General features: G+C 38.8%; 1 protein-coding gene across 1 annotated transcript in view; it reads left to right on the top strand.

Annotated features, from left to right (window-relative positions):
* The window catches only part of LOC130080131 (cadherin-12), a 149,513-nt gene that overhangs the window by 92,021 nt on the left and 29,932 nt on the right, over positions 1 to 27,560 (top strand). The window contains exon 6 of the mRNA XM_056245423.1: positions 4,844 to 5,031. Within this exon, the coding sequence (XP_056101398.1) occupies positions 4,844 to 5,031 (188 nt within the window). The remainder of the gene's footprint in view (positions 1 to 4,843; positions 5,032 to 27,560) is intronic.

Below are 27,560 nucleotides of genomic sequence, written 5' to 3'. Positions count from 1 at the left end.
AGGTTTTCTTTGGGGCAAAGAACACCAGTATCAGGCACTTCCTTTCGGTCTAGCTCTATCACCCCGCACATTCACGAAGCGTGTAGACGCAGCTCTGGCCCTGCCAGGCTGCAGTGCATACGCATTCTGAATTGCATAGATGACTGGCTGATTCTAGCGGAATCAGAACAGTTAGCGGTTCGGCACCGAGGTGTCGTTCTTGCTCATATGCAGATGTTGGGGTTGAGGCTCAATGCCAAGAAGAGTGTGCTTTCTCCAGTAGAGAGAACCACTTTCCTTGGTGTGGTATGGGATTCAGTGACGATGCGGGCCACTCTGTCGCCCGTTCGTGTAGCTGCTATCCTAACAGCCACAAAAGAGCTGAGGCTAGGCCAGTCACGCACTGTAAAACAGTTCGAGAGACTGTTGGGTCTTGTGGCAGCAGCGTCCAACGGGATACCTTTTGGCCTGCTGTACATGAGACCTTTACAGTGGTGGCTCAGGACCAGAGGGTTCTCCCCGAGGGGAAACCCACTTCGTATGATCAAGATCACGCGGCGGTGTCTCCGCGCCTTGGTTATATGGAGGAAACACTGGTTCTTAACCCAGGGTCCGGTGTTGGGAGCTCTTTGCCATCGAGTTGTGATCTCGACAGATGCTTCCCTCACCGGCTGGGGAGCGGTATTGGAAGGCCGCTCAGCTCAGGGCTTGTGGAGGAGTCGTCATCTCGCTTGGCACATGAATTAACTAGAGATGATGGTCGTCTTCAATGCGTTGAGACATCTCCTCCCAGACCTGAGGGGCCATCATGTGTTGTTCTGGAACAGTGACTGTTAGGCCTCAGGGCAGCAGCGTCCAATGTGATGCCCTTTGACCTGCTGTACATGAGACCGTTACAGTGGTGGCTCAGGACCAGAGGGTTCTCCCTGAGGGGAAACCCACTCCGTACGATCAAGATCACGCGGCAGTATCCCCGCGCCTTGGTTATATGTAGGAAACTCTGGTTCTTGACCCACAGACAACACGTTGGTGGCCTCTTATTTTGGTCCCTCAGGAAATTACGCTGTCTGAGGGCAGTGTATATTCCAGGGGGGCCAGAATATTGGAGCAGACACCCTGTCGAGGCAGGGGCTGAGGCCAGGGGACTCCACCCCGAGAAGGTGGAGCAAATATGGGAGTTTTACGGCCAGGCAGAAGTGGATTTGTTATTGTCTCAGCATACGACGCACTGTCCACTCTGGTTTTCCCTTACTCAACCAGTCCCCTTGGGGCTGGTTGCTATGGTGCAGACGTGGCCGAGGCTACGTCTGTACGCATTTCCCCCTGTTGCTCTGCTCCCAGGAGTTCTGGAGTGATTTCGCCAGGATGGAATAAGCCTATTTAGTAGCACCACCCTGGCCGAGCTGAATTTGGTTTGCGGACCCTAATTTTTCTCCTCGACGGACCTCCCTTGGAGGTCCCGATCAGGAGAGACCTTCTGTCTCAGGCAGGGGATGCAATATTGCACCCCCGGCAGGGGATTTGGAAACTGTGGGTTTGGCCTCTGAGGGGGCCCAACTCATAGAGAGTGGTCTCTCAACTGAGGTTGTTGAGACCATTCTAAGCTCCAGAGCTCCCGCTACGAGGAAACTATATTCACTATTTCGAGAGTTTTTCACTTCTTGGTGTTACCAGCGTCAGTGGGATCCGGTTAACTGTTCAGTAAACACAGTATTCGAGTTTCTGCAAGAACGCTTTGTTTCAGGTCTATGTCCTTCCACACTTAAGGTATACGTGGCGGCCATTGCGGCTTTCCACGCCCTGGTGGGGGGTACATCGTTGGGTCAAGACCCCCTGATTACACGTTTCCTTCGTGGCACATTGAGGCTGAGGCCTGCAACTCGCACTAGGGTGCCAGCTTGGGATTTGGCAATAGTCCTAGAAGGCCTGTCTAGGGCTCCATTCGAGCCCTTAGATTCGGTTTCAGAGAAATTTCTTACCCTTAAGACTATCTTTCTGCTAGCTATTTCATCCCTTAAGAGAGTTGGAGACCTTCAGGCCCTTTTGGTTTCCCCCACTTGCCTTGAGTTTGCACAGGGGATGGTCAAGGCATTCTTATATCCGAAACAGGGATACGTCCCTAAGGTGCCGACCTTGATTCTGAGGCCTATTGTGCTGCAGGCTTTCTGTCCTCCTCCTTTTACATCTGCGGACCAGGAAAGGCTGAACCTCTTGTGTCCAGTGCGAGCACTGGATATTTATGTTCATCGGACATCTTCAATGAGGAAGTCCGACCAGTTATTTATTTGCTTTGGATCACCTAAGAAGGGTCTTCCTGCTTCTAAACAGACGGTTAGTAAGTGGATAGTTGAGGCTATTTCACTTGCATACGAGTACTCTGACCAGCCGTGTCCTTTGGCGGTCAGAGCTCACTCTACGAGGGGTATGGTGGCCTCTAAAGCCTTACTATTTGGAGTTTCTCTTCAAAACGTGTGTGATACGGCAGGCTGGTCCTCACCGCTCACATTCATTAGGTTTTACAGCTTGGACCTGGATGCTGCCCCAGGTTCTCAGGTGCTTAGTGCTTAGTTTCAACAGACTGACACTCAGGTACTTGGAATTCTGGCGTTTTGGGTATTCTCGTTCCCAAAGCATCGTTGACGCATCGCGAGTTCCCTCGAAAGGGAACGTCTCAGGTTACGACTGTAACCATAGTTCCCTGAGAAAGGGAACGAGACGATCCGTCACCCTGCCATACTTCCTGCATCCCTGTGATCGGCTTGCTTCGGCGATTTCGAAGCTAATGCCGGTTTGCACGGGATGTGCTTTAATACCTTCCTGGTCATGACGTCACCCGCCCGTGACGCTCATTCTTTCCATTGGACTAGTTGACATTGATGCTCAGACGCATTCACGCTGGGGGCGTTCCCAAAGCGTCGTTGACGCATCGTCTCGTTCCCTTTCTCAGGGAACTATGGTTACAGTCGTAACCTGAGACGTTTTTCCATTACAAATGTAAGTATGGAAATTATTTAGTGACTAAAAATGTTAAACACATAAATATCTGTATTGTTTAAGCTTGCTTAAACATCCTGGGAAGCTTTTTTTTTACATTATGAAAAAAGTTCCGAAGTTTGCCATCATATAAAATTTTAGTGGCCACAATTTATGCTGTCCACAAAACAAATTTAAAGCATTTATGCATAAACCTTTAGATCATAAGGTTTTTAAGATAATGAGAACCATAAACTCCTTTCACAACCTTTCACTGGTAATGTAAATTTGCAGAATTTTCTTTTTAAATGCACATAGGAAAGCTTAAAAACTGAATTCATTCATAGAGATAATTTATGCCAGCATTTCTTGAAAAATAAATAAATAATCTTGAATCTATAAATACTGTTTGGATAAACCAGTAAATGCAGCATATTTAACAGCATCCCCAGAGAAGTGTAGAAAGAGAGAGAAAAAAAACTGCACATAAATATTATTGGTTCTTGAGTGTATCAACATGCTAGATTTGAATATGCATAAATTAATGAGATTTTTAGAGAAACCAAAGTTTCCTAAGTACAAGCAATCATAAAAATGAGAAAGCAGTCTTATAGCTTCTACCTAACAGCCTCATATTTTATGCATTTTTATACTTGTAGAACTTCCTTTGTTTATTTTTCCACTGAAATAAGCCCAATCCTTTAAACAGGTGAATGTGAACAGGCTCCATTTGCGCTCAGAAATCGTGCAATGGAAATCATGTTGAGTTTCAGTGATAAGCACTGGTTTTCTCGCTGTGTAAATATTGGTAATACCCTGGGAGAGAAGTAGATTTCCATCTGCATGTCTCAGAGGATGGCACTATGATGACTGCTGCATTCTGGGCCGTGTCTCTGCCTCTCTCTCTCTCTCTCTCTCTCTCTCTCTCTCTCTCTCTCTCTCTCTCTCTCTCTCTCTCTCTCTCTCTCTCTCTCTCTCTCTCTCTCTCTCTCTCTCTCTCTCTCTTGTTGTTTGTTTTTGGTGCATTGCACTAATGCATCTAATGACTTCTTAATTAGCTGAGGTGTTTTTTTGCAGGCATCGCCACTCAACACATTCATTTTTACTAATCAGCATGATCTGTTTGTGCCTACCGTGCATATGTCTTCACTAGTATTGGGGTAACTAACTCATAGTAGCCGTTCTACTAACTTAACTACAGTTTTATAGCGTGACATTAGCTCAGCTGTTTTTACAGTGTAGCTTAGCCAAAAACAAGCATTTTTCCAACAAAATGTAGTGTAGTGTGAAACCAACACCACATCCTTACTTTTTATGTCACATTTACACCCAAGTTCATTGAGGCTGTTATCAAACACCCTTTCCAACAATAATGTTCTCTCTAGGGTTGCCAACTTGCGAGATTTGTTGCAGTATTCCATAAACTGGAAGTGAATAGCGACCAGCATCAAGCTTTAAAAATAAAGATGCAAAAGTAGCCTATCACGGACCCACAGAATGATCCCATGCAACATGTGTCATGTATGCCTAGTGTTTTGGGGGTAAATGATAGGGTTTTGTTAAAAAAAGAAATTTTATGTATTCAAAGAGTATTCGAAAATGCAAAGGCTATAACGAAATTTCAAGACTGAGGAAAACGCGACATGAAATACAATCCATGTACTTTCTTCTCTGAGGTGAATATATCCGTTGTGTTTGTCGAAACAAGAAGTTATCGCATTCACACGGATATATATTTTTTTATTTCTAGGCGTTGTATTTCATGTCACGTTTTTTATTCATTGGTACATGTTATTCCAAACATGAATAAAACTGAAACATTTGCTCAAAACTAGTTTTCAAAGCAGCTTCCCTAACATGTGCTTCAAAAAAACTGATTTTGATTCTACAGGCATCTTCCATCTGCGTGTACCGGAGTCATCAGCAGTCGGGTCAGCGGTTGGCCGAATCAAAGCTCATGATCTGGACATAGGGAAAAACGCAGAGGTGGAATACAACATTGTTCCTGGAGATGGAGGAGCCATGTTTGACATCACCACCAACGAGCACAATCAGGAGGGAATCATCATGCTCAAAAGGGTAAAGTCTTATGTATTCGAACAACAAATACATACGCAGGTTAAAAGCTCTGCGGTTGATTTGTATTATTATATGGAGGTCACATTAAAACATTAAAAACATTTTGTCATGCTTTACACTTGCAGTACACTAATTAGAATTGTCTCTCAGTAAATTAAATTTTATCAAAAGTTAGTGGACTTAAAGGAGAGATGAGATGAAATATGAGGCGTATTTTGTGTGAAGGAAACAGAAAAATCAAGGTAATAATCTCTTGTGAAATTTCCAATTAAGCTGTAACTTTGTCAAATTGTGGAAAAAATATGTGGAAAACATTTATGCCATGAAGTCACACTATAGAACATAAACGCATAAAAGCTTGACTTTTAAATGCAGAAGCATTAATATACAGTACATGTAAAATGTCCTCCCTCCAGGCCATAGTCCTTCAACGCTGTGTCGTGACTGAACCATACGCTGAAAATGACAGAGAGCCCATCATTCATTCAACCGCAACCGCATTATCAAAACATCTCTCAAACATCACTGTTAAGAGCACTTTAGGGTAATTGTGTCTGACATTAAGGACTCCCCCAAAGGTAAACTCGAACATTCAGCTCGACTGGAGAGTGTGCAAGGTGACTTTCTTTGATTTGAATTGAGCTCAGTACTTAAATACTGGCAGCGTGACAGGACTTATTATTGCGGCACACATCTCTTTATACTACCTCTATTGTCTCCGCCTAGTGGAATGAGAACAGCCTCGTCAATAAAAACAACTGGTATAATATTACTGAAACTGCACTGCGTTGATCTCTTTAAGTGTTAGTGGAGATATATGAGGGTGGGGAGCACTAACTGTGTCCATATGCTTCCCTCTAAATGCACACAGCATGCATGAAAATAACACAGCCAGGATCCCCACAATACTTTCTAGACATCATCTATCACGTACACACTGCTTTAGAAGTGACAGGAGTGTTTATGTGCCGGATTGAAACACAATGGTTGTCTAAGTGCAATGTTTTACCTGGTTTTGAAGCTGTGAACAAGAACCATTCGTCTATATAGGGACATTTTTAAATAACTGTTTTCTATTTTAAAGTTTCAAAATTTAATTCATTCCTGTGATGAAATTGTCAGCATCATTACTCCAGTCTTCAGTCACATGATCATTCAGAAATCCTTCTAATATGCCGATTTGCTGCTCAAGAAACATGTATTATTAATATCAATGTTGAAAATGGTTGTGCTGATTAATATTCTTGTGGAAACCATGTTACTTTTATTCAGGATTCTTTGATTAATTTAATATTCAAAAGAACAGCATTTATTTGAAATGCTTATATTTTGTAACATTATAAATGTTTTTACTGTTACTTTCAATCAATCAAATTAATGGGTCCTTTTGAATAAATTTTGTTCAAAATTCCTGACCCCGAAGTTTTGAACAGTACACACTAAGTATAAAAAACTGAACAATAAAATATTAACGATACGATTTAAAAAAAAGTTTGTAGACAAACTTTAAAGCAGCACTAAGTAGGAATTCCGTTTTTTTCAAACAGCGACCCCTAGAGTCGCTGTGGAGTACTTGTACTGTCGTGAATAGCACTCACGCAGAGATGGCTCGCACTCACGGCCGGATCCCCTCCCCCTGTACACCGGTACCTGTTCAGTAGGATGGACGCTGTAACGAGTGGAAATTAGGTTTGGCCCCTTTAAGAGCTGCGCGCGCCCAACACCACATGTATACGGCGCCGGGTTATTTCTGTTTGATGCTCATTTTATCAGAATTTTATCGGATCTGTTTTTTGCCGTAAAGCAATTTGTTACCTCGCGAGACCTGATATCACACGATACTTCCTAACACTGAGGCCGGCGGTTCGACGGCCCAAAGTTGCAAGGGTGGTTTTGCGGCTCACAGGCACCAGGGGGGTGCGAGACAACCACCATTCAACACGAAATCAGTAATATAAACATTACAATGACTCCAACGCTGTGCGGTTAAGGTAAAAAAGTTACTTAGGGTGTATTCACACCTGCCTTGTTTGGTTCGATTGAATCGAACTCTAGTTCGTTTCCCCCCTTGGTGCGGACCTTTTGGGCAGGTGTGAATACAGCAATCGAACTCGGGTGCGGACCAAACAACCGAACCGAGACCCAGCTGAAGAGGTGGTCTCGGTACGGTTCCAAACGAACTCTGGTACGGTTCGTTTACGGTGTGAACATGAACCGACCCAATTGCAAGAAAAAGCACTGCGCCTTTGAGTTAACAGGCTTCCGTAGTCGGAGATTTTGGCATAATGGTTTGTGTTATTGTTGTTCAAGTGCGAAAGAGAATTCCATTCCGACGCGCTGTCTGGCCACACGATACTGTTGCGCGTTGTGTCATTGGAATGGAATGAATGAATGCGTGTGTGCATCAGGACATTCACATACAGAGCGTTCTCTTTAGTCTAATCTTAGTCTAAAAATGTAATGATAGTTACAATACAAGGATGACGCTGCGTTAAACTGGACAAACTTAAATCGCAAGCGTTAACATTGACAGCACTTGTTAGCAGTATAAATAAGAATCTCATTATTTGAATGTGTGAACATAGCCCCTCTCTGTGAATCAAAACTTTATACCTTATCCGTCTTCTGCACAGTTTCTTCATATTGCGTTTGTACAGAATAACACAAAATTAGTAAAATAACAAATATTGCAGTATGAAATATCTCCATGCTGAGCCTTTTTTGCACTTCCTGATTTCCCTACTTGAGAATCCTTGTCCAATGAATGGACGACCTTAGCACACGTGTGGTTTTGTTTACAAATTTTGGTTCACTTGCAAAAAGAGCAGTGTGAAAGCAAACCGTACCAAAAAAAAATTGTTTTGTTCCGGACCAAAGCAAGTGAACTATCGGACTTTCCTGGTGTGAATACACCCTTAGTTCACCTTTAAGTTGGCTTGAAAACGACAAAGCCAGAAAGTTTGAAGAAGTTTTAAAAGCTTGAAGTTTGAAGGTTTGATAGATAGATAGATAGATAGATAGATAGATAGATAGATAGATAGATAGATAGATAGATAGATAGATAGATAGATAGATAGATAGATAGATAGATAGATAGATAGATAGATAGATAGATAGATAGATAGATAGATAGATAGATAGATAGATAGATAGATAGATATATAAACACACTACCAGGCTCTGTTCAAAACTCTCATTGACCCATCGGTTGTGGTGCAATATTGCATCAAGGAACCTACAGTAATAATTGTATGTACACAATAAAACACCACAGCGATATTAAACAGCATCATGATTTCATTTTACCTGCATGCCTGCCATCTTTTCCAGAAAACAGAGATGACTAAGTTACCTCCAGGAATAGAGCATTGCACCATTCCCAAGGGTACTCATAAAATCTGACACATTCGCACTCAGAGTTGCAAACACTTCTCTTATAAAACCGTTGAAGCTATAAATGGTTTTGTTGTGATTTGAAATTTTCTTTGTCAACACATTGCATAAAGAATCACATGGGATATGGAGGCAGAGCTAAGAAAGTGTGTCAGAAAACAACAGGCAAGCATCAAGTGATGACATCAAAACAGCTGGAACATTAGTGTCAGGTCTATAATGATCAATCGCCTGTTTTTGCCTGTTAACATCTCCCTAAGTTGCACACAAGATAGTCATAGTCACTGATTCAAAGACAAATGGAGCTTTGCACACTTGATGAATCAGAATGAAGACTGAAATAAAATGTCATTACATTACAGGTAATATGACTGGTTATATACTGTGCAATGGTAAAATTGTCAAGAGAAAGAGATGTAGCTACACTAACCTTTTAATCATAATGCTCAATGGCAGCTGTAGAAATGAAGGTCCTGCATTACAATTTAAAAAGCCCTTCACTTATTTGTTTACTCTAAAATGTGCACATTTGCTGGACCAGACTGAAAAATATTTGAGCATTATTTATATATAATGGTCAACTATTTTTCAGTCTGGACCATCAAAAGTGCACATTTTAGAGTAAACAAACAAGTGAAGGGCTTTTTAAATATATAAATATATATTTATTTATTTTAAATATTTTTTAAGCTGACATTTTATTTAAAATATATATATATATATATATATATATATATATATATATATAATATAATACTGGCAATGGAATGCTGTAAACATACTTTGAGAAACACAAATGAAATGGTAAATTACTTTAGGTCTTGTCTGTGCACGTTCCACAGCAACCGTTTCCATATCAAAACATCAGCATCTCAGTTACCATAGAAATATAGATTATTGAGCAGCGGTCTCACAGCACTAAAGGCTAAATCTATACTAAATCAGCATGCTTTTTGTTCTTCTCCTTTTCTTTTCCAGTGCACAACCTCCCCCTTCCTCCCTTCCTCCCTCTCCCCTTTGAGGCATAAAGAGATAGCATTATGATTTTGTTCTCTACACTTATCTGACAGTCCACTAACAGTTTTCAGTGCTTTGTCTGTATTCTTGGGGGTTCAAGACACCAATTACAGGTGTGGACAACAGAAATTAGTGCAGTTATTTTCTCTCTGTAGAGCTGAGAGAGATTGGGAGTGTTATTGTGGGCATGTATTGTCTCTGTTTACCCCTCAGTATGACTGTGTGTCGTGCCAAAACCGAGACAGAATGATGCATTCTCCTCAATAGGAGGTCCAGGCAGCAATCCTGCCAGTGTGGAGATGCTGTCTCTTTCTCCACAGCGAAAGAATTGAAGCATGTGCCCGACAAGCAAAACCTTACATGAGGTGAAGAGGTTTCTGTTTTTTTTTTTTTTTTTTTTTTGTCTGAGAAGTGTTTTTGTGCACATGTGTGCTGTTTATGTGCTTGATAGCAATGAGGCATGGTGACTCCTCTGTGATTTGGAACAGTGGGCAAAACAGGAATAATCGTTTTCTGCAGTTTAACAACAGAACAGACTAACACAAACACACAATGGGAATGTTCCAGATGCTATTCTACCTACTGTTTTGAAAGAAAATAAATACACGGTATGTGTACTGTGTTCGAGATGCTGTGCAAATTTATTTTGAAATAAGCAAATTTCATCCTACATTTGCTAAAATATGCAGTAGACTATTAGAGACACTGTATCCCACCATTTAATACAATGCTGAATTAAACATGCAACACCAGTCAAGATAAATACTGTAGCATGCTACTGTTTAAAATGTTTGTCATTGCTAATCCCATATAGTTTAAGATGATATTTTAATAGGCAATATGCACTAAGTCTTGCCAACATTGCTAAAATCATTTTATTTAGGCTTGCCATGGTTTATGGTGATGCTGATTATAATTTGTACAATAGAGCAATATTGGTGTGAAAATTTATATTTGGTAAAAGGTGGAAAGTATGGAAGCCCATTTCCATCACATAAAAAAAAATCAATAATGCTTTGGTAAATCATAATTATAACATTGAAAGTCAAATGTATTAAATAAAAAGTCATAATTATGACACAAATATTGACTTGTCAACAATTACCTATTATATCATAATGATGATGATTTTTTTTCTCATGTTGTGGCGGAAGTAGGCTTCCAGCTGTTTTAGGATGGGAAACATTGACTTTGTACACCGATGCATGTATCATTCCTATTTTGCACCCCGACGCACAGCGGACTTTTCCCTAAATTAGGTAAATTAGGGAATGAACTTGCGCTCCCGGGGCTGTTCAGCGAAAAGAGGAGGCGTTTTCCGGCGCAAACATTCCCTGGTGCTATTTTGCAGTTCCAGAAAACAATTACGCCACGGACCAGGAAAAACCTAGTCTAAAGTCTAAAAGACCTCTTGTGTTTTACGGCCCTGACGAGAACATCGGTCTCCTCGGCTGTGGATCGCTCCTGGCGCGCGCCTGGCAAATCCGCCGTTATAATAGCAATCCGCCATGGAACAAGCGTGCCTTTAGAGCAGACGCGCTTGTTCCATGGCGGTTTGCTATTACAACGGCGCGTTACGCCCAAACCACACCTATGAGTAATGTAGCTACTTCAGACCAACCCATTTTAGATTTGCGTCGGATGCGCAAGAGTCATTTATCCCGCCGGTATAATAGCAACAGCGCCCAAGATCCGCCCACAAAATGACTTGCGTTTCGTGTTTGATACCTAAATTCAGATCGTTAAAATATGGCCCATTATGTCAATATTATAATGACAATTATTGCATATCACTATTTAGCATCCAACCGGTGGTATTGTCGGTATAGCCAGTTTGAATTCGAATAACACACCAGCATGCAAATTACAGTCTAATTATATATGAATACATCATTATAATTACACTAACAAGTATTTTACTCAATATTGCACAATATAAAAAAATTGGCTTGGAAAAAGTTTCATTCTGTTTCATATTTTCGACCAAACTGCCACGGTTACCAAGTAGATTAAATTTTGTTTAATCAATTTAAGAAATACAAATGCCATCTTAAATAACCAAGGCATGTTTTCCCAATAGAGACTTTCATGATCAGTTTTGATGGTGCAAATGAATCATTGAATCGATATTGAATCAACTCACTGAAACAGACAGGCTGAATCCAGAACCGCATACTACTCTTATTATTGTTTTTACTATATCGTTCTATGGCAGAAATACTGTAGTAGTAAGCTTGTATGTGGTTCCAAATTCAGCAACTACTTCTATTCAGATAAAGGTGCGATTTTGCTTGTAAAAAGCAAAAGTAAGCTGAAGACTATACCAGGGCTTTGAATGGATGGTGCTCTGTGCTGGCCGACTGAATGAGATGTATTTGTGTGTGTGTGTCTGTGTGTTGAGAGGATCATCAAGGCTTAAGGATTCTGAGTGATTACCTGCTCTACTGTCAGCTTGAACATGGGCAGCACAGGAGATCATGAAAATGTTTAGACAACCTCTCGGCTAAAGTAGCGATTAAAGCAAACAATAGGCCCTGCCGATCCCCGCGACAATCGTGCGAAACATCCCTATTTACAATTCCTCAAATAAACACTCGGCAGCACAATAATGCGCAAACACATGCTTATATGTGTACACAGACACACACACACATGCAGCGAGTCACATATTCCCTTATCTTCGGTTCTACTCAAAGGATGCTCTTGTCAGATTAAAATGCTTTGTGATGTAGGCTATTGTGTATTTGCGTGTCTGTTAGCGAATGTGCATGAAATTAGTTCTTTGTGAAAGCGGTAATTGAAATAATAAATATAGAGAAGAGGCTTTTATGCTACAGACCCCACACATTTTACATTTAGGGGAGACCAGGGCCAGTTGTCACAGTTTTTTTGTGAAAATTATCAGGAAAGGTTTCTTTGTCACAATGAAAATCTGCTATCAGTCAAATCGTTACGCTATCATTCAAAAGTTTGTTCGTTTTTGTTTATTTTTAATACAAAAATAATTAATTCATACTTTTATACAGAAATGATCCATTAAGTTGATAATAACTGACAGTAAAAAATACATTTCTAATGTTAAAAAAGGTTTATATATCACATTAATCTTGATCTTTTGAACTTTCTATTCAGATTTCCAAAAAAAAAAAAAAAAAGATTTCACAGTTTTTAACAAAAATATTAAGCAGCTCATTAGAACTATTTCTGAAGGATTGTTTGACAATGAAGACTGGAGTATTCAGAGCTTTTGCCATCACAGAAACATAATAAAACAGAAAACAGTTGTAATAATTGAAATACCATTACACAATAAGGCTGTTTTTATTGTTTGTTTATTTTTTGATAAATAAATGCAGCCTTGGTGATCAAGAGAGTTATTTCCAAAAATCTTACCGACCGCAATCTTTTCAACTTTTATGTACACACAAATAGACACATAGCCCTACATATATACATAACCAAACGGTCAGGTATAACCACGTTAGGAGATTTACATTTCACACCAGTCAGCATTCTGTGCGGTGGTGTGAAGCAACAACAGCCCCGAATTCCCAGTAAGTGGGTCAGCTCGTGATTAGTCATCAAAAACAAATGATGCTCGTTTCCCCCATTAGTAAACAAAAGCAATTATTCTTTTAAGTTGTGAGAGAAGTCTGATCCCACAGGATCTCACCGTCTCCCACTCCCTCAGAGTTGGCAACACAACACAGAATGCAGGCCTACTAATTATCACATAGTTCACTTAAACAAAGAAACAATGGCAAATAAGACAATCTGAGCTGCAGAGAGGCTAACAAAACATGACAAGAAAAAGTGTGAGGCAGATGGACATCCATGGCAAAGTGTCAACACAATAATCAGTGCTGCTCTTCAATTGCCACATGGAAACATGACTTCTGAAAGTCAGGCACGGGCTTACATGCCTTCAGTCTAATGACTCATTCCTGCAGTGTCCTACTCTGTCAGAGTTGCTCATCCCTCATTAAGTATGTCATTAATGTGCTGTTTGATCTATAAATCAGCTGAGAGTGCTCAAACTGCCACTGTCACTGGGATTTTAATGACTCACCACTTCCGTGATAAAAAAGTAATGGCATATTCACCTGATTTGAGATCGTTTGGGAAGGAAGAAAGGAGTCTTGCATGCAAAAATCCAACAAATCACATTGGATGGCCTTGTTTATCCATGTTTACTCCACATTTTCTACATGTGTTTTGTTTGGGAACAGGAACTAGGTTTCCAACTGGAGAAAGCAGTGCCACCTATGTGACTCCTGATTAATATACTGGTAAAATAAATAAAAAAGGGCAACGTTCAAAAGGGAATACTAGCTTACTTCTTACTGAATAATACAAATCTACCATATATTGGTTATGAATTATTAAATAGTGTGTGAAACAGAATGCAATAATAAAGATTTCAAACAGTAGTTTGTAACATTGTTGTCACATGACCTTGTCACATTCAGTTTGTCTGGTTAGCTTTGGTAAATATATTGTTTCTCCATTAAAAAAATCTACAAAATGTCACAAAAAAAGTGTATCTATATAAATGTGTGTGGTATGAATGTAATATGGACGTACTACGTTCGCCATGTTGTCAATATCATGTGATCTATACTAGCTTAATTTGCATCACTTCTCTGCCATTCACAAATCCTCTCCCTTGGCATCATGGGATAGTGAAGTGTCCATCGTATGCACACTTCAGAATCTCGCTGGAAGTAGTAGGTCATCTGGGTATTTTTTCCTTCTCTTTTATTAGTACTGTGAATTCAGACATAATTCTTTTGTTTTTGTCACCTACTATATAAAAGGTAGTATGCGATTTCGGATGCCGCCTGAATGTCAAGTGCGTTGTATTGTGGGATATAGTATTCCGTGCAAATGTAAAGTGGGTCATTCATGTGGAAAATTTGCTTACTGTGCACAGTTTACATTGTATATTCTGCAGAAATAGTATGCTATTATGCTGTTTCAAGTCAGGAGGAATAATATCGTATTCGGAAACAGAAACAGCTTGTTTAACTTAATGCAAACGTGTGAATGTGAAATGTAATGACATGACAGACAAGTGACAAAGATGTGATGATGTATACTTGATTATATCCAATAATGCATATCAAAGACTCCACAAACAGTATGTGTGGGGTTGTGTGCGTGTGCGTGTACGTGTACGTACAAGTAGGAATGTCAGCATGCACGGCATGTGGTAAAGAAAGGGAATATAAAAAAACTTTAGCTGAGAGCAGCAGTCTGAAGGTGACGCGATGTTAGCGGTGTGTTTGTGTCAGTGCTGTGAACTGAGGTTATTAGAGGGGATATTTTATACCACCAAATGTCAAGAATCTAGAAACCAAAGGTGTGTTATGACACTACTTGTGTGCCTGCGGATATATGCATCAATATATGCATCAATTCAAACCTGGTGTGCAATATACATTTGTTGTGCCCTAGTTTTGTGTTTATGTCTGAGTTTACTATGAGTTTACTTTATCCTTTTACTATGGTGAGATAACACCATGTCAACGAAGACATCAAACATCCCAGTTACAACATGAATTATTGACACAGAAAACTCATTTAGCAGAAGAGGGCTCTGCATGCTTTGCTGGTTCCAAATAGAGGTCTGTTTGCACCTCCAAACCCTGCTGTGGTTGTAGGCCTTGCCGTCTATTTCCAGACACTTCTGCTCAATGCAGAGCACACACTGCTGTGTTTACCTCCAGTGTTCATTTCGTTTTAAAACAATGTCAAGTTTGATGTATTGGCCAATGCTTGTGGAACAGTGTTGTGAGATACAGTTTATGATTGCATGGTTGCATGCTAGTTTAGGAGATCCTGCTACTGATTCTGTGAAACGCATTATGGCAAAATATTCAGCAATTTCAAGTGCAGTTCCTCAATTAGTGGGCCATGAACCGAAAATGAGACACAGGGACAAAACATAAGAAAAAAAATCATGCTTTGGTAAATCAAAATTAAGATGTAATTTATGACAACAAAAAAGTGATGAATTAATTATGAGAGACGAAGTCAAAACTATGAAATACCGAGTCATAATCATATAAGATAAAAATACTACTGACACACTAATTCATAATTGAGAAAGTTAAAAGTATGACAAAAAGTCATATTTTGTCATTATTGTCTTTTTCTCATAATTACAACTTTTTACTTATTTATTAATAATTATCCGAGAAAGCTCTCGGATTTCATCAAAAATATCTTAACTTGTGTTCCGAAGATGAACAAAGGTCTTACGGGTTTGGAATTACAAAAGGGTGAGTAATTAATGACAGAAATTTCATTTTCATTTTTCATTTTTCATTTTTCATTTCAGAATTTTCATTTTTGGCGTTGAACTAACCCTTTAAAACCCACTAGAACTGAGGGTTAAACATCTCCTCAAAGGCACCATGCTGATACTGTCCAATTACTTTTATCTTCCAACCTGCAATCTTTGTACTTCCAGCTAAGAGGCTTACAGCAATATTGAGGTTGTTTTCAATGTAATGTCTAGACGTTGCATTTGTGGCATCCTACTGATTTACAAAGACAATAATTTTGATTTGTCCCTCAGTTTTGAATAATGCATGAGAGACATGTTTTACACCAATTCACTTATAATAGAAGCCACTGTTGAAGAGATGTGTTTATTCTTCTAAAATGATGTACAATTGTTGAAAAGCTATAGGCTTCCATTCTGGATGTGTTATTGTAAATATGTATGCATTCTGTACGGGTTTTTTTTTTAATTGATTTTGGTTATCAACAGCATGGTTACTGGTTATCAAATTTACACCCTTGAATACGAATTCTTCTAATGTTTGTATTGTAGATAGATAGCATATTTTGTCATATTTGTCTACTCAAACTAGTTTAAGACTGGTTTAGTTCCAAGATAGCTGTCAAGAGTATAGCAATTACAATGTTGTTGTCACGTCAAAAAGTGCATCTGGATGAGTAGTGTCTGTATATGGACAATAGGTTAAAAGTAAATTACTATATTTTTCTCTGTTTTCAAAGAATTTCCATCTATTTCTTTCAGAAGGATGCTGCCTTCCCATATTGTACCTCGCTGACGCACATTTGTTTGCTGTTTGCCAGAGTACTACAGAATATAAAGCAAATTAAGTCAGCAAAAAGGTTCATAACAGTATAATTTTAGAACTGCACAACTGCAGTTTCCAGTACTCTCTAAAGTCGTGCACTAGCCGAGTGGACTTATTTTGCGAGCTGTGTCTTTGTGTCAATACAAATTATCCACTGTGCAGTTTCGCTAATAAAATACAACAAGCTAAGTTGCGTGATGATCCTGTAATGCACTCATTCATGCTGATTAAATGAGCTCTTATCCACCCAGATCAGCAGGAGATGCAGACAGGTTCTTTACATCAGACACACACGCTGGCCTTGGCTTGCATTGCCAGTATTTAAGCACATTCTGACAAAATAGAATATATAATTGGGTCCTTTTGTTTCATTACAGCCTCTTGCTTTCCAGGTGTCCAAAAAGAATCTCGCACCACTGCGTTAAGATGTACTGCTGTTGTTGTCTCTGCCGCTGAAAGTGTGTCATCATTTTTTGTTTTATAATTAGTATGCACAAGGTGCAAATATAAGTAGGCCAGATTTTTTAAAATAGAAAGCGGTCTTTCTGTTTTTACAGAATGTTTTATCAAATAAATGCTGCCTTGGTGAGCATAAGAGACAAAAATCTTATCAACCCCAAACTTTTGAATGGTAGTTTATATACACAGTCGTATTTGGAAAATACTTGTTTAATAACACTCTAAAAATGACATCAATTCCTAGATTACAATGTTATTAGAACCTAGATTTTGTTTGTTAGATGATATAAACAGATTACTTATTAAAACACTACTCACAAGAAAACATGCAAAAAAACTTTTTTAATTTGAAAGAGATAAAAAAAAACACCAGCAATATATATATCAGCCCATTCTCATCCCTAGGCGTCATGAAACTGACGCCTTGGGAATAATTTTGACCATGCTTCAATATTCGACGCTTTAGGCACCCTTTAGCGTCAGTTACATGACGCGATCCTAGGGCGTCATCTTACTGACGCTTTACCTTTAACGTCAGTTAGATGACGCTATCTAATCCTAACCCTACCCCAGACCTAAACCTACCCGCGTCATCTAACTGACGCTTAGGTAAAGCGTCAGTAAGATGACGCCCTAGGATCGCGTCATGTAACTGACGCTAAAGGGTGCCTAAAGCGTCGAATATTGAAGCATGGTCAAAATTGTCATTTTAGTGACGCCTTGGGGTGAGAATGCGTTGCAGCAGCTATATATATATATATATATATATATATATATATATATATATACAGTATATGTCAATGTTATAAGTTAGTGCAGCACCCATGGACATGGTAAAAATAGCACTTTCCTCTCAAGCCAAAGATTTACATTTAAATATGTTCACTTAAAGTTGTGATCATATTTTTAAAGTATTTTTAGACATAATATGGACACGCACTGCATAGTAGGAATTACAGGTGGTAGGCAGAGCTACAATAAGTGTATCTACGTTCCATGTGTCCATTGTATGTGCCCATCTTGAAAAGGGAATGAAAAAAGTTGTGTTAGAGTAATACTGTTCCAAACACAAACAAATCCAGCTCTTATTAAATATGCATTACCCTGCATCCTGCGTCCTTAAGAGGAAAGTGTACAAGTGAGCCAACGAGCGTCTGATGGGCTCATGCAAAAAAAAAACAAAAAAACAGCCTTTTCATGAAAACTTGGAGGTATTTCACAGGCCAAGGCTAACAGGCACACTGTAACAACAACAAGAAGAGCACTTTTTCCGGGTGCTTCACATTGTAATCTTATTTAGATGAAGGCAAACTGCATTACACTATACGAAAATCTGGGAGCGGGTTCTGCATACTAATAGGAGGGTGTATTGATACCATGCAGAGAAGCCCTGAGGATTAAAGGGCTGACTTTAATAATAGCTATTGATTTCACAAAAATCTTCTTAAGTAAGAATAGAATAATGCAGTATTTGGCGGTGTGGGCAAAATGTCTGCTAGAGCTCCTATTGGTTACAAAGAATAAGCACAGATCCAGAACGCTAATGGAAATAAAAACGAACTTTACATCAAAGCGCTCTCACATCTACAACCTGAGTTGCAGCCGAAATTCTCCAGAGGACAGTGACGCTGCGTTCTAAAAGCCCCTTAGTGTTTTAGAAATAATCATGAAGAGAATGCTAATGGCAGACATATTTACATTGCACTGAACGGCTCAGAGCATCTGCACCTACACAATGGATGTTGTTTGTTTCAGGATCAGGTGCGCAATTATTCAATTCCCACAACTGGCATTGACGGCTCGGGCTGCGATCATCTGGATTTCTCTGCTGGCACTCACACCAGTGCAAGGAGGGAGCACATTACCATATCAAAGAGTTCAGTGGCATGAAGTGTTGAATTTAAAGTGTCTTTTGTTCTGGTAACGTTTAAGTGTCAGTACACGCAGATACGGAAATGAGTATTTCCTTCACGTACACGTATACACGTACTGCCTGAACTACTAACACCTTTCCTGAGGCCTTTGATCTATGTAGTGTTGATTAATGTTCTTCAAAGCTTTTAGCTGCTCAGACCAAATGTATCTGTTATAGAGATGCACTGATGCTACATTTATCTGCCGATACGATAGCTTCAGAATCATATCTGCCAATAGCGATATTTGATTATCTTTAGGACAAAAAAAAATCTCTCCCAAACAATGCTGCAAACTATACAGGGAACCCTCTCATTTGGTACATTACTATAATATTAGAGGTTAAAATTAGCAACAGGGTTATTATATTCAACTGCTATTTATTTTCAGATATAATCCTAAGAACTAACACTTTACTTGAAGGGGTGTGTATAAGACTGACATGACACCTTCATAATCATGACATGACACATGTCATGAATATGAAGGAGGTTTTATGCATGTTTATAACAACTGCCATTATGGGCCCTATCTTGCACCCGGCGCAAATGACTTTGTACTCTGACGCATGTGTCACTCCACAAAGCGGGCTTTTCCCTCCACAGACGCACGTGGGTAAACTAGGAAATGAACTTGCGCTCCCTGGGCGGGTCGGCGCAGAAAGGAGGCGTGTTTCGGCGCAAACATTCCCTAGTGCTATTTTGCAGTTCCAGAAAACAATTCCGCCACTGACCAGAAAAAGCCTAGTCTAAAGTCAGTGGCGCGCTGCGCGTTGTTCATAATGCTATTTTAAGCGCGCATGCTTGGCCATAATGTAGCGGGTGCACAACACGCATACACTTTGATTCTCTCATCAACACAGATGCAGCGGTTTTTATTTTTGCAAATTATACATTATAACAAGGAAAAATATTAACACATGAGGGAAATCATTGTGGTGTCCATGAAGATGTAAAAAAATGTAGGCCTAAATCTAGCTTACACATTTACCCAAATTTTTCAGGCTAATTGTAGTAATGACGGATCAGACCTGCCCAATAGTGGCAAGACACATATGTATATAAGGACATCTGACAAACTAGTTTGTCCGTCAAGAAAAAGAAAAAAGAAAAAAAAATCTCCCATCCCCATACAAGGTCACTTCTCTGTCTTTCACTGCCCTGACAAGAACGTCGGTCTCCTCGGCTGTGAACTGCTCCTGGCGCGCGCCTGATAAATCCGCCGTTATAATAGCAATCCGCCATGCAACATGCGCACCTGCTCTTAAAGGGAATGTGAGATGACGCTCTGATTGGTTTATTTCACGTTACGCCCAAACCACACATGAATAATGAAGCTACTTCAGACCAACCCCTTTTAAACTTGCGTCGGGCGCAAGAGTCATTTATCCCGCCGGTAAAATAGCAACAGCGCCCAAGACCCGCCCACAAAGTTACTTGCGCTTCGCGCTTGATACTTGCGTTTCAGATCGTTAAAATAGGGCCCTAAGGGGCTGTTTACACCTGGCCACTTCATGCGTTTTCTCAGATCGGATAGCTATCTGATTTATCAAAACAATTCCATTTACACCTGGTCACATAAATGTGTTTTTGCAAAACGGATATAAATCTGATCTTCAATTCCCGCGCTATATGCAGATTTAATGGAGTGCACGTCACCGAAAGCAACAATATGAGCTGCATTTTATTGATCATCAGCTAATTTCAAAATCAGAGACGGCAATAAGAGAGAGCGGCAACAGTCCTGGTAAGATCATTTTGTTTCTTTACTTTTAATGAAGATGATTGTGTGTTAAGCGTCTGCGACTTACTTTCACTTTGATTTGAGTTTGCACGTTGGCTTGATGAATAGACACTCAGCTGCTCATCTGCGGTAACGCGTGTTGCAGTAGCGTCGTCATATCTGACTATAACATGACATATAGCCTATATAACACGCTCTCACACGTTTATTTTTTAGCATTTTTGGGAGGAGTAAAATTTACATATGTGGTTTCAACAACCAGATGCATTTACACTTGTCCAGTTTCGTCTGGAATGCGGCCCAGACCACCTCCTGAAGTGGTTTGAGCGATCGGATTCAAATCCGCCTCTTATGCGTTTCGGAGGGCATTTACACCTGGTCTTTTCACGATCGGATAGCTATCCGATCACAGAAAACGCATGAAGTGGCCAGGTGTAAACAGCCCCTAAGTGTCATTCACTCAATTATGACATTTTTAATGCAAATATGACATTGTTTGAGATGTCTTTGTTATGACAACTTGACATAAACCAATACATCATAACCTGTCAGTGTCTTTGACATGACAAATTGACATTACTAAGACCACACAACCTGTCATAAATATGTCATAAACATGACATAGCACGCAGAGGAATTATCAAACTTAAGAAACCACTTAGCTTTATGGGTTAACATTACATTAAACTGTCAGGTGGTTGGTTTTGACATTGGCTGTCATGAGGCATTATAACTGTGTCATGGATATTTTTCTTTACCTCAACTACTGTGGTGCAAATTGAATTTGTCATTAATATGTTATAATGGCCTCATGACAGCCAATGTCAAAACCAACCACATGAGCATTGAGTTATGTCAGTCTTATGCACACCCCTTCAAGTAAAGTGTTACCGATATGAGATATATTTACACTCAAATAAAAAATAAAACCGGAAATGTTTGTATGCAACATAAACACTGTCTTCATGACAAATGTATTCAAGTATCCATATATATAACAGTAAATAAGCTCCTCTCTAGTGTTTTTTGTTAACACTGGATAACTTTCCTGAGGTAAATGCAACGTCAAGTGACTGTTTTTATCGACATCTTTTCATGGTTGAAACACTGATTGAGTGATTACATGAGACTTGATTCATTTCAGTAAGTTGTACTGTATATTTGACTCCTTCTGATATTCTTGCATGTTTGATATATAACCTGTAATTAAAGTGGAAGAAAAGACTTGCGCTCCACGCTGCTGCTTGAACTGAGGTGTACAGCCACATGTCACGCCACAATTAAGTGCATCAAAACAGCATTTATTGTTTGAATTTCACGACAGAATTTGAAAGCTGAGTCTTTGTTTCTTATCACAAGTAACAGAGCACAAAGCTCTTTGCGATTATTGGATGGGGGCGTTACAAATATTGTTTGGTGAGGGAAAAACTACAGTTCAAAGTGGGTTGGTTGATGTATACCCACTCCATGCGGGACTACTCTGGTTACTTCATTATTACCCTACTGCTCATTCTGTTTGGACTGTTGGTCAGATATTTGTATATTTTTCACTCTGGACTATACATTTCCCTCAGATTCCATGATCGTCAGTGGTTATTGATGTGTATACTGTATTGTTTCTTCTATTTGTCCTGTTTTTTATGTATTTATGTTTATTGATTGTAAAGCGCTTTGAGCTTGGGAAAAACGCTATATAAATTAAACATAATATTATTAGTATTATTAAATCTAACACCAAAATAAACACATTAGTATATATTTAGCAAATTTGAATGTCAATATTCATATATGTTAACAAGTAAACATAAAAATATATGTAATTATATATAAATAAATGTAATTTATTCTTGTGATGGTAAAGCTGAATTTTCAGAATCATCACCAGTCTAGTGTCACAAGATCCTTCAGAAATCATTCTAATATGCTCATTTTCTGCTCAAGAATTTTTTTTTATTATTATCAATTGTCATGGTGCAGACAAAGGAAGATGAGCAGAGGACATAAACTGCAGCAGTTTTAGTTTATTTACAAAAAATTAAGCCAAAGAAGGCTATCCTGAGGGTAAAAATCACCGTAACAGCTTCACACAAGTAAAGACAATACAGGACAATGAGAAGAACCAAACTGAAGGCTTACATTCATGGTTAAATGGGGAACCAAACAAGACACAGGTGAACATAATCAATGAACCAATAAGTAATCATAGAAACTAACTAGCAACGGGAACAAAGGGAACAGGAACTAATCCTGCATTCACGGCATGTCGTAATTACCGCAATTTCAAGATGACAACGCGTGACGTGGAAGCTGTTCACGTCCTCAGACTAGGAATTTTGCGTTTCTATGGCAACGCTATCAACGCCCAATTGAACCTGCAATGGTCAGGTAGTACAGTGGTCACGTGGTACAAGTAGGAGCTCTCTGAAAATTTCCAGTTTACAAGCTGTAGTTACGAGTTCTACGAGGACGTGAATGCCTTTCAAGTTGGAATCTTGCAATTACAATAATAATGAGCTGGCCTGAATACACCTTAAACACAGGATGGAAATATGGGAACCAAAGGAAAAACAACATAAGAGTCCACACATAAAACACAACCATTACATCAATGTTGGAAATAGTTGTGCTGCCCATAGTTTTGCGGAAACCATGATACTTTTTTTTTTCAGATTATTTGATGAATAGAAGTTTCATTAAGAACAGCATTATTTTGAAATAGAAATATTTTGTAACATTATACATTTCTTTAATGTCACTTTAATTAATTTTATGCAGTCTTACTGAATAAAAGTTTTTTTTTTTTCAGACTTCTTTTGAACAGTATCCTGTTAGCAACACCAGAAAATTCATACGATTCAGTCCCCAGTGATATTTGTGGCTTTTATAATGTTCAAATTCATATAACTACAATGTTAATAGACCAGTTAAAAAAGAAATAAGAAATTACCATTTATAGTATTACACACTGCTGTGCTGTGTAAATAATTGTACTTTGTGGTGCTAATGTCATTTCCGCATGTTCCTTGAGCAACATTCTTTTTTCAATCAAATGTTTTAAATGACTTTCTCTCAGTAGCATTTTTTCTTTTGTGTAAATGTTTCATTTGAACACCTAAGGTTTTCTGTGTCCCCTGAGTTATTGTCCTCCCCGTCGTGTCCTGATATGTGACCTTTAATTGAAGATCAATGTTTTCCAATGACAATACTCACTAGAGCTGGCATCAGCCATTAAGTTAAATAATGGCGGAGTGTGTAACTCTTCTGTTTTATGTTGATAGATAATAGTTAATGGATTTGGGATTTGCAAAGTACGGTTATTTTGTCCGATTTTCTGTCTGATTGTAATGACAAATCAATAGATGGAGCTGGAAATTAGTTTGAATCCGGCGTGTAGTCTCAATTCATTAATTCACTGCCAGATATTTCAGTGTTTATAATGAATATTTGACACATTATTTTTCTATCTGACCCATATTCAGTGATAAGCAAGGAAAAACAGACATTTTCTCAGAAAATGTACCAATTCAAGAGGTGACATCTTAGGTGAATGTCTCTGAACATTTTCTTGATAAATAAATATGTTCAGTCCTCATATACAAATACAAATCTGTGCTGTTAAAGCAACAGCTATACTTCTCGTGATCAAGGGTTTAGTGTTGACGGCACAACGTAAAGCATTCAGGACCTTTCCAAGTAAAAGATGTTGTAAGTATAGTGTTCACATTGTGATTCAGTTTCATCAACAACTAGTGACACACTTGAAGAGCCTTTCATTAGTTTTGAGTCACTGTCATTACCCTTCCGGCGTCTTTTCTCTCTTTCTCTCTCTTTTTCCCTCTGTCTCTTCCCTTGTCTTGCCGTAAAGTCATTAACTAGGGCCGCCGGGGTGATGTGGCCACTCACACACACTAAAAGGGCAATGATGCTCTTGACATTCTTCTAGGCTAAACCTCCTCACCTCCAATAATCCTGCAGCTTCCTCTGACATTTAATCAACATTCACGTCCGTCCACCATCAATACCGGACACGGGCTCGGAGAGACGCCACGTCTGGTTCACCCTTTTCACCTCACCTGTCGTGAAAACTCAAATGGCAATCTGATGCACATGGTAATAAGAGCAGGTGTTGGCTTGGAAATGTGCATATGGCATAATGGAGTGCTTCGTTCCCATTCGTCATGCTTAAGGACATTACACTACCGATCAAAAATTTGGAATATAGAGGCTTTTAATGTCTTTTCTAAAAGTCTCTTGGAGTTATTGGTTATTGGTAAAATGGTAACATTGTGAAATATACTACAATTTAAAAGCTTTCTATTTTTATATATTTTAAAATGTAATTTATAAAGCTGATTTTTTTAGCAGCCATGTCTTCAGTGTATCCTGATCCTTCAGAAATCACTCTAATATTCCGATTTGATGCTCATTTATTATCAATTATTATTGGTGCTCAAATATGAATAATGTTCTATTATTATCAGTTTCGAAAATAGTTTTTTGCTGCCTAATATTTGTTTTGGAAACTGTGATACATTCTTTGATTATTAGAATGTTAAAATAGAAATAACATTGCATCATCTGTTCTGCCACATTTGATCAATTGAATGTGTACTTGCTGAATAAAAGTATTAATTTCTTCTCTTTTTTTTTATGCAGGATTCCACAAAAATGTTAAGCAGCAAAAACTGCTGAAAATTCAGTTTTGCCATCACAGGAATAAATTACATTTTAAAATATATCAAAATAGAAATTGGTTCCTGTAAATTGTATTAATATTTTACAATATTACTATATTTTTCTGAATATTTGATCAAATAAATGTAGCTTTCTAGTGAGCCTTCTTTAAAGAGACTTCTTTAAAAAAAAATATATATATTCCAAACTTTTGATTGGTAAAGTATGATCACTCCAGTTACATTCTGTCCACACAAATGAGGAAAAGGCGACTAACACATTCGACTTGTCATTATTTGTAATTTTGACACACTGCTGGCTCATGCGCTTGAAGTCCAATGCTGTGTACAATTCATATGTTGTTTATGTCCAATATGTAAGTCTATCAGATATTGTATTCATATATGATATGGGAATTGATCATCTTCCATGCAAAGAAGATGGTTTGAAATTTGTCTGCCTGCAACAAATAACCCATTTTCATGAAGTCACCATTGGTGCAGAGCTGAGGCGGATGCTGTTTCATGTCTCCTCTGTTTCTGCATGTTTCTAAGTATTATAATTTATACCGAAGCAAAGCTGTTATGTGGTCAAATAGTTTAATGACCTTGAAAACTCTCTGGGGGAGTATAAATGAAAATATTGTGTCATAGAGGGAAATATCATAAGGCGGCGCAGGGCTTTCTCGGGCGATGCGACTGTGAAGATCAAGCCATAATTCAATATGAGCATCACTAAAGATTCCTTTGAGGCGACCTAAATGGAAAATAACCACATGAAATGGCAGTCAGAGAGCAATTTATAGCTTTTGTTTCAAATTAGAGTTACAAAGGCTGTGAGTTCTGATTGAAATGAGGGACGTGGCATAATGTCGTCCGGATGGAAATACAGTTTTACTAGCGTTATGCATATTAAAGAAGACAGAAGTCCTCCATGTGTCCTTTTTTTTCTGAAAACCAAGCAATTTTGCTTGTAAACTGCCTTTCTGTCATATTTCCATAGCTTGCGACCTTAATATCAATGCATCTCTTGGCCTCTAAAGGCCAAACAGTGTCGTCTCTGTGGGACACAGAAGGCCATAGGCTAGTCTGAATAATGAGAAAAATATATTTTGTATACAATGACTTGGGTCCTAATTACTTGTGGGCAACTGTAAGCTTATTTTCCCTGTATTTAAGACTTCAGTAATACCAATGCTTCTGTTTTCATGTCAACAAGAACATTAGCTAATTAGCGACTGCAGTTTTTGGAGGTTCACTTTAACCTGATTGGGATTCTAATTAGCACCATTTGATTTAGTCGGTGTGGAAACTTCAGCAAGGGCATCTGACACAGACAAATCCCAAACGATTTGGAGTTGCCATTCACCTAAAGCTGACGTTTTTTTCCTCTCTCTGCTTAAAAACTGTTTGCTTTGGAAGTCCCAGGTGCAAAATACATGTTACTGCCGTATAGAGTGCATATGCTGTGTATTTACGGGTCTGCGGGTGCCATTCATTTACCTGTGGTGTTTGTTTTCATCTAAAGATGATACCGCACTAAATTGCTCATGATGGAAACCGTATACAGGTCAGATATATGATCTTTGTCTCCTTCACCCTTTCGCTATCCCCCAGCGAGACAGATTGACAGAGACAGAAAGCTGTGATTGTACAATAGCATTGTATGATTTTCATCTCTATAGATGGGCTGCTTTGATTTAGTGGTGCAAGACCACAATCATCCACACTAGCACATGTTATGGCTGTCGTACTGATGACAGACAATGATTCAGAAGAACTGAAGTGAGAATTTAAAGATAGTTTTCAGCAGAAAACAGGGCCCCGAATCAAGGGCGAGGGGAGCAAAATCAGGAGAAAATGCACAAAGAAGCATGAGAGAACCGTTTTTGGAGTGTGTGTTGTTTGTTTGACATGCCTGAAAGCAATTGTGACAAACTTCCCCAGACATCGACACACTCGAGATCTGAGAAAGGGCCTGCATTCATTACGATCAAAGTGAGCAATTCCAGCAAAAAAAAAAAAGAAAGAGAAATAGATAAAACGCAAATAAATTAATTAATATCTTAATGTAAGACCTCAATGAATGGCTGACATGGAGGAGTTCTATAATACCTGGATACTATTCATTATCTTCTTTTAGAATCTGATGCTGTATGTTGCAACATCTACCAACAGGGACTAACTGAAATGTATTTATTTTTTAAAAACATAT

This window comes from Rhinichthys klamathensis, unplaced genomic scaffold (assembly GCF_029890125.1).
Source record: "Rhinichthys klamathensis goyatoka isolate OS25496 unplaced genomic scaffold, OSU_Roscu_1.1 h1tg000030l_1, whole genome shotgun sequence".
NCBI lineage: Eukaryota > Metazoa > Chordata > Actinopteri > Cypriniformes > Leuciscidae > Rhinichthys > Rhinichthys klamathensis.
This window is presented reverse-complemented; position numbering and strand designations above follow the sequence as displayed.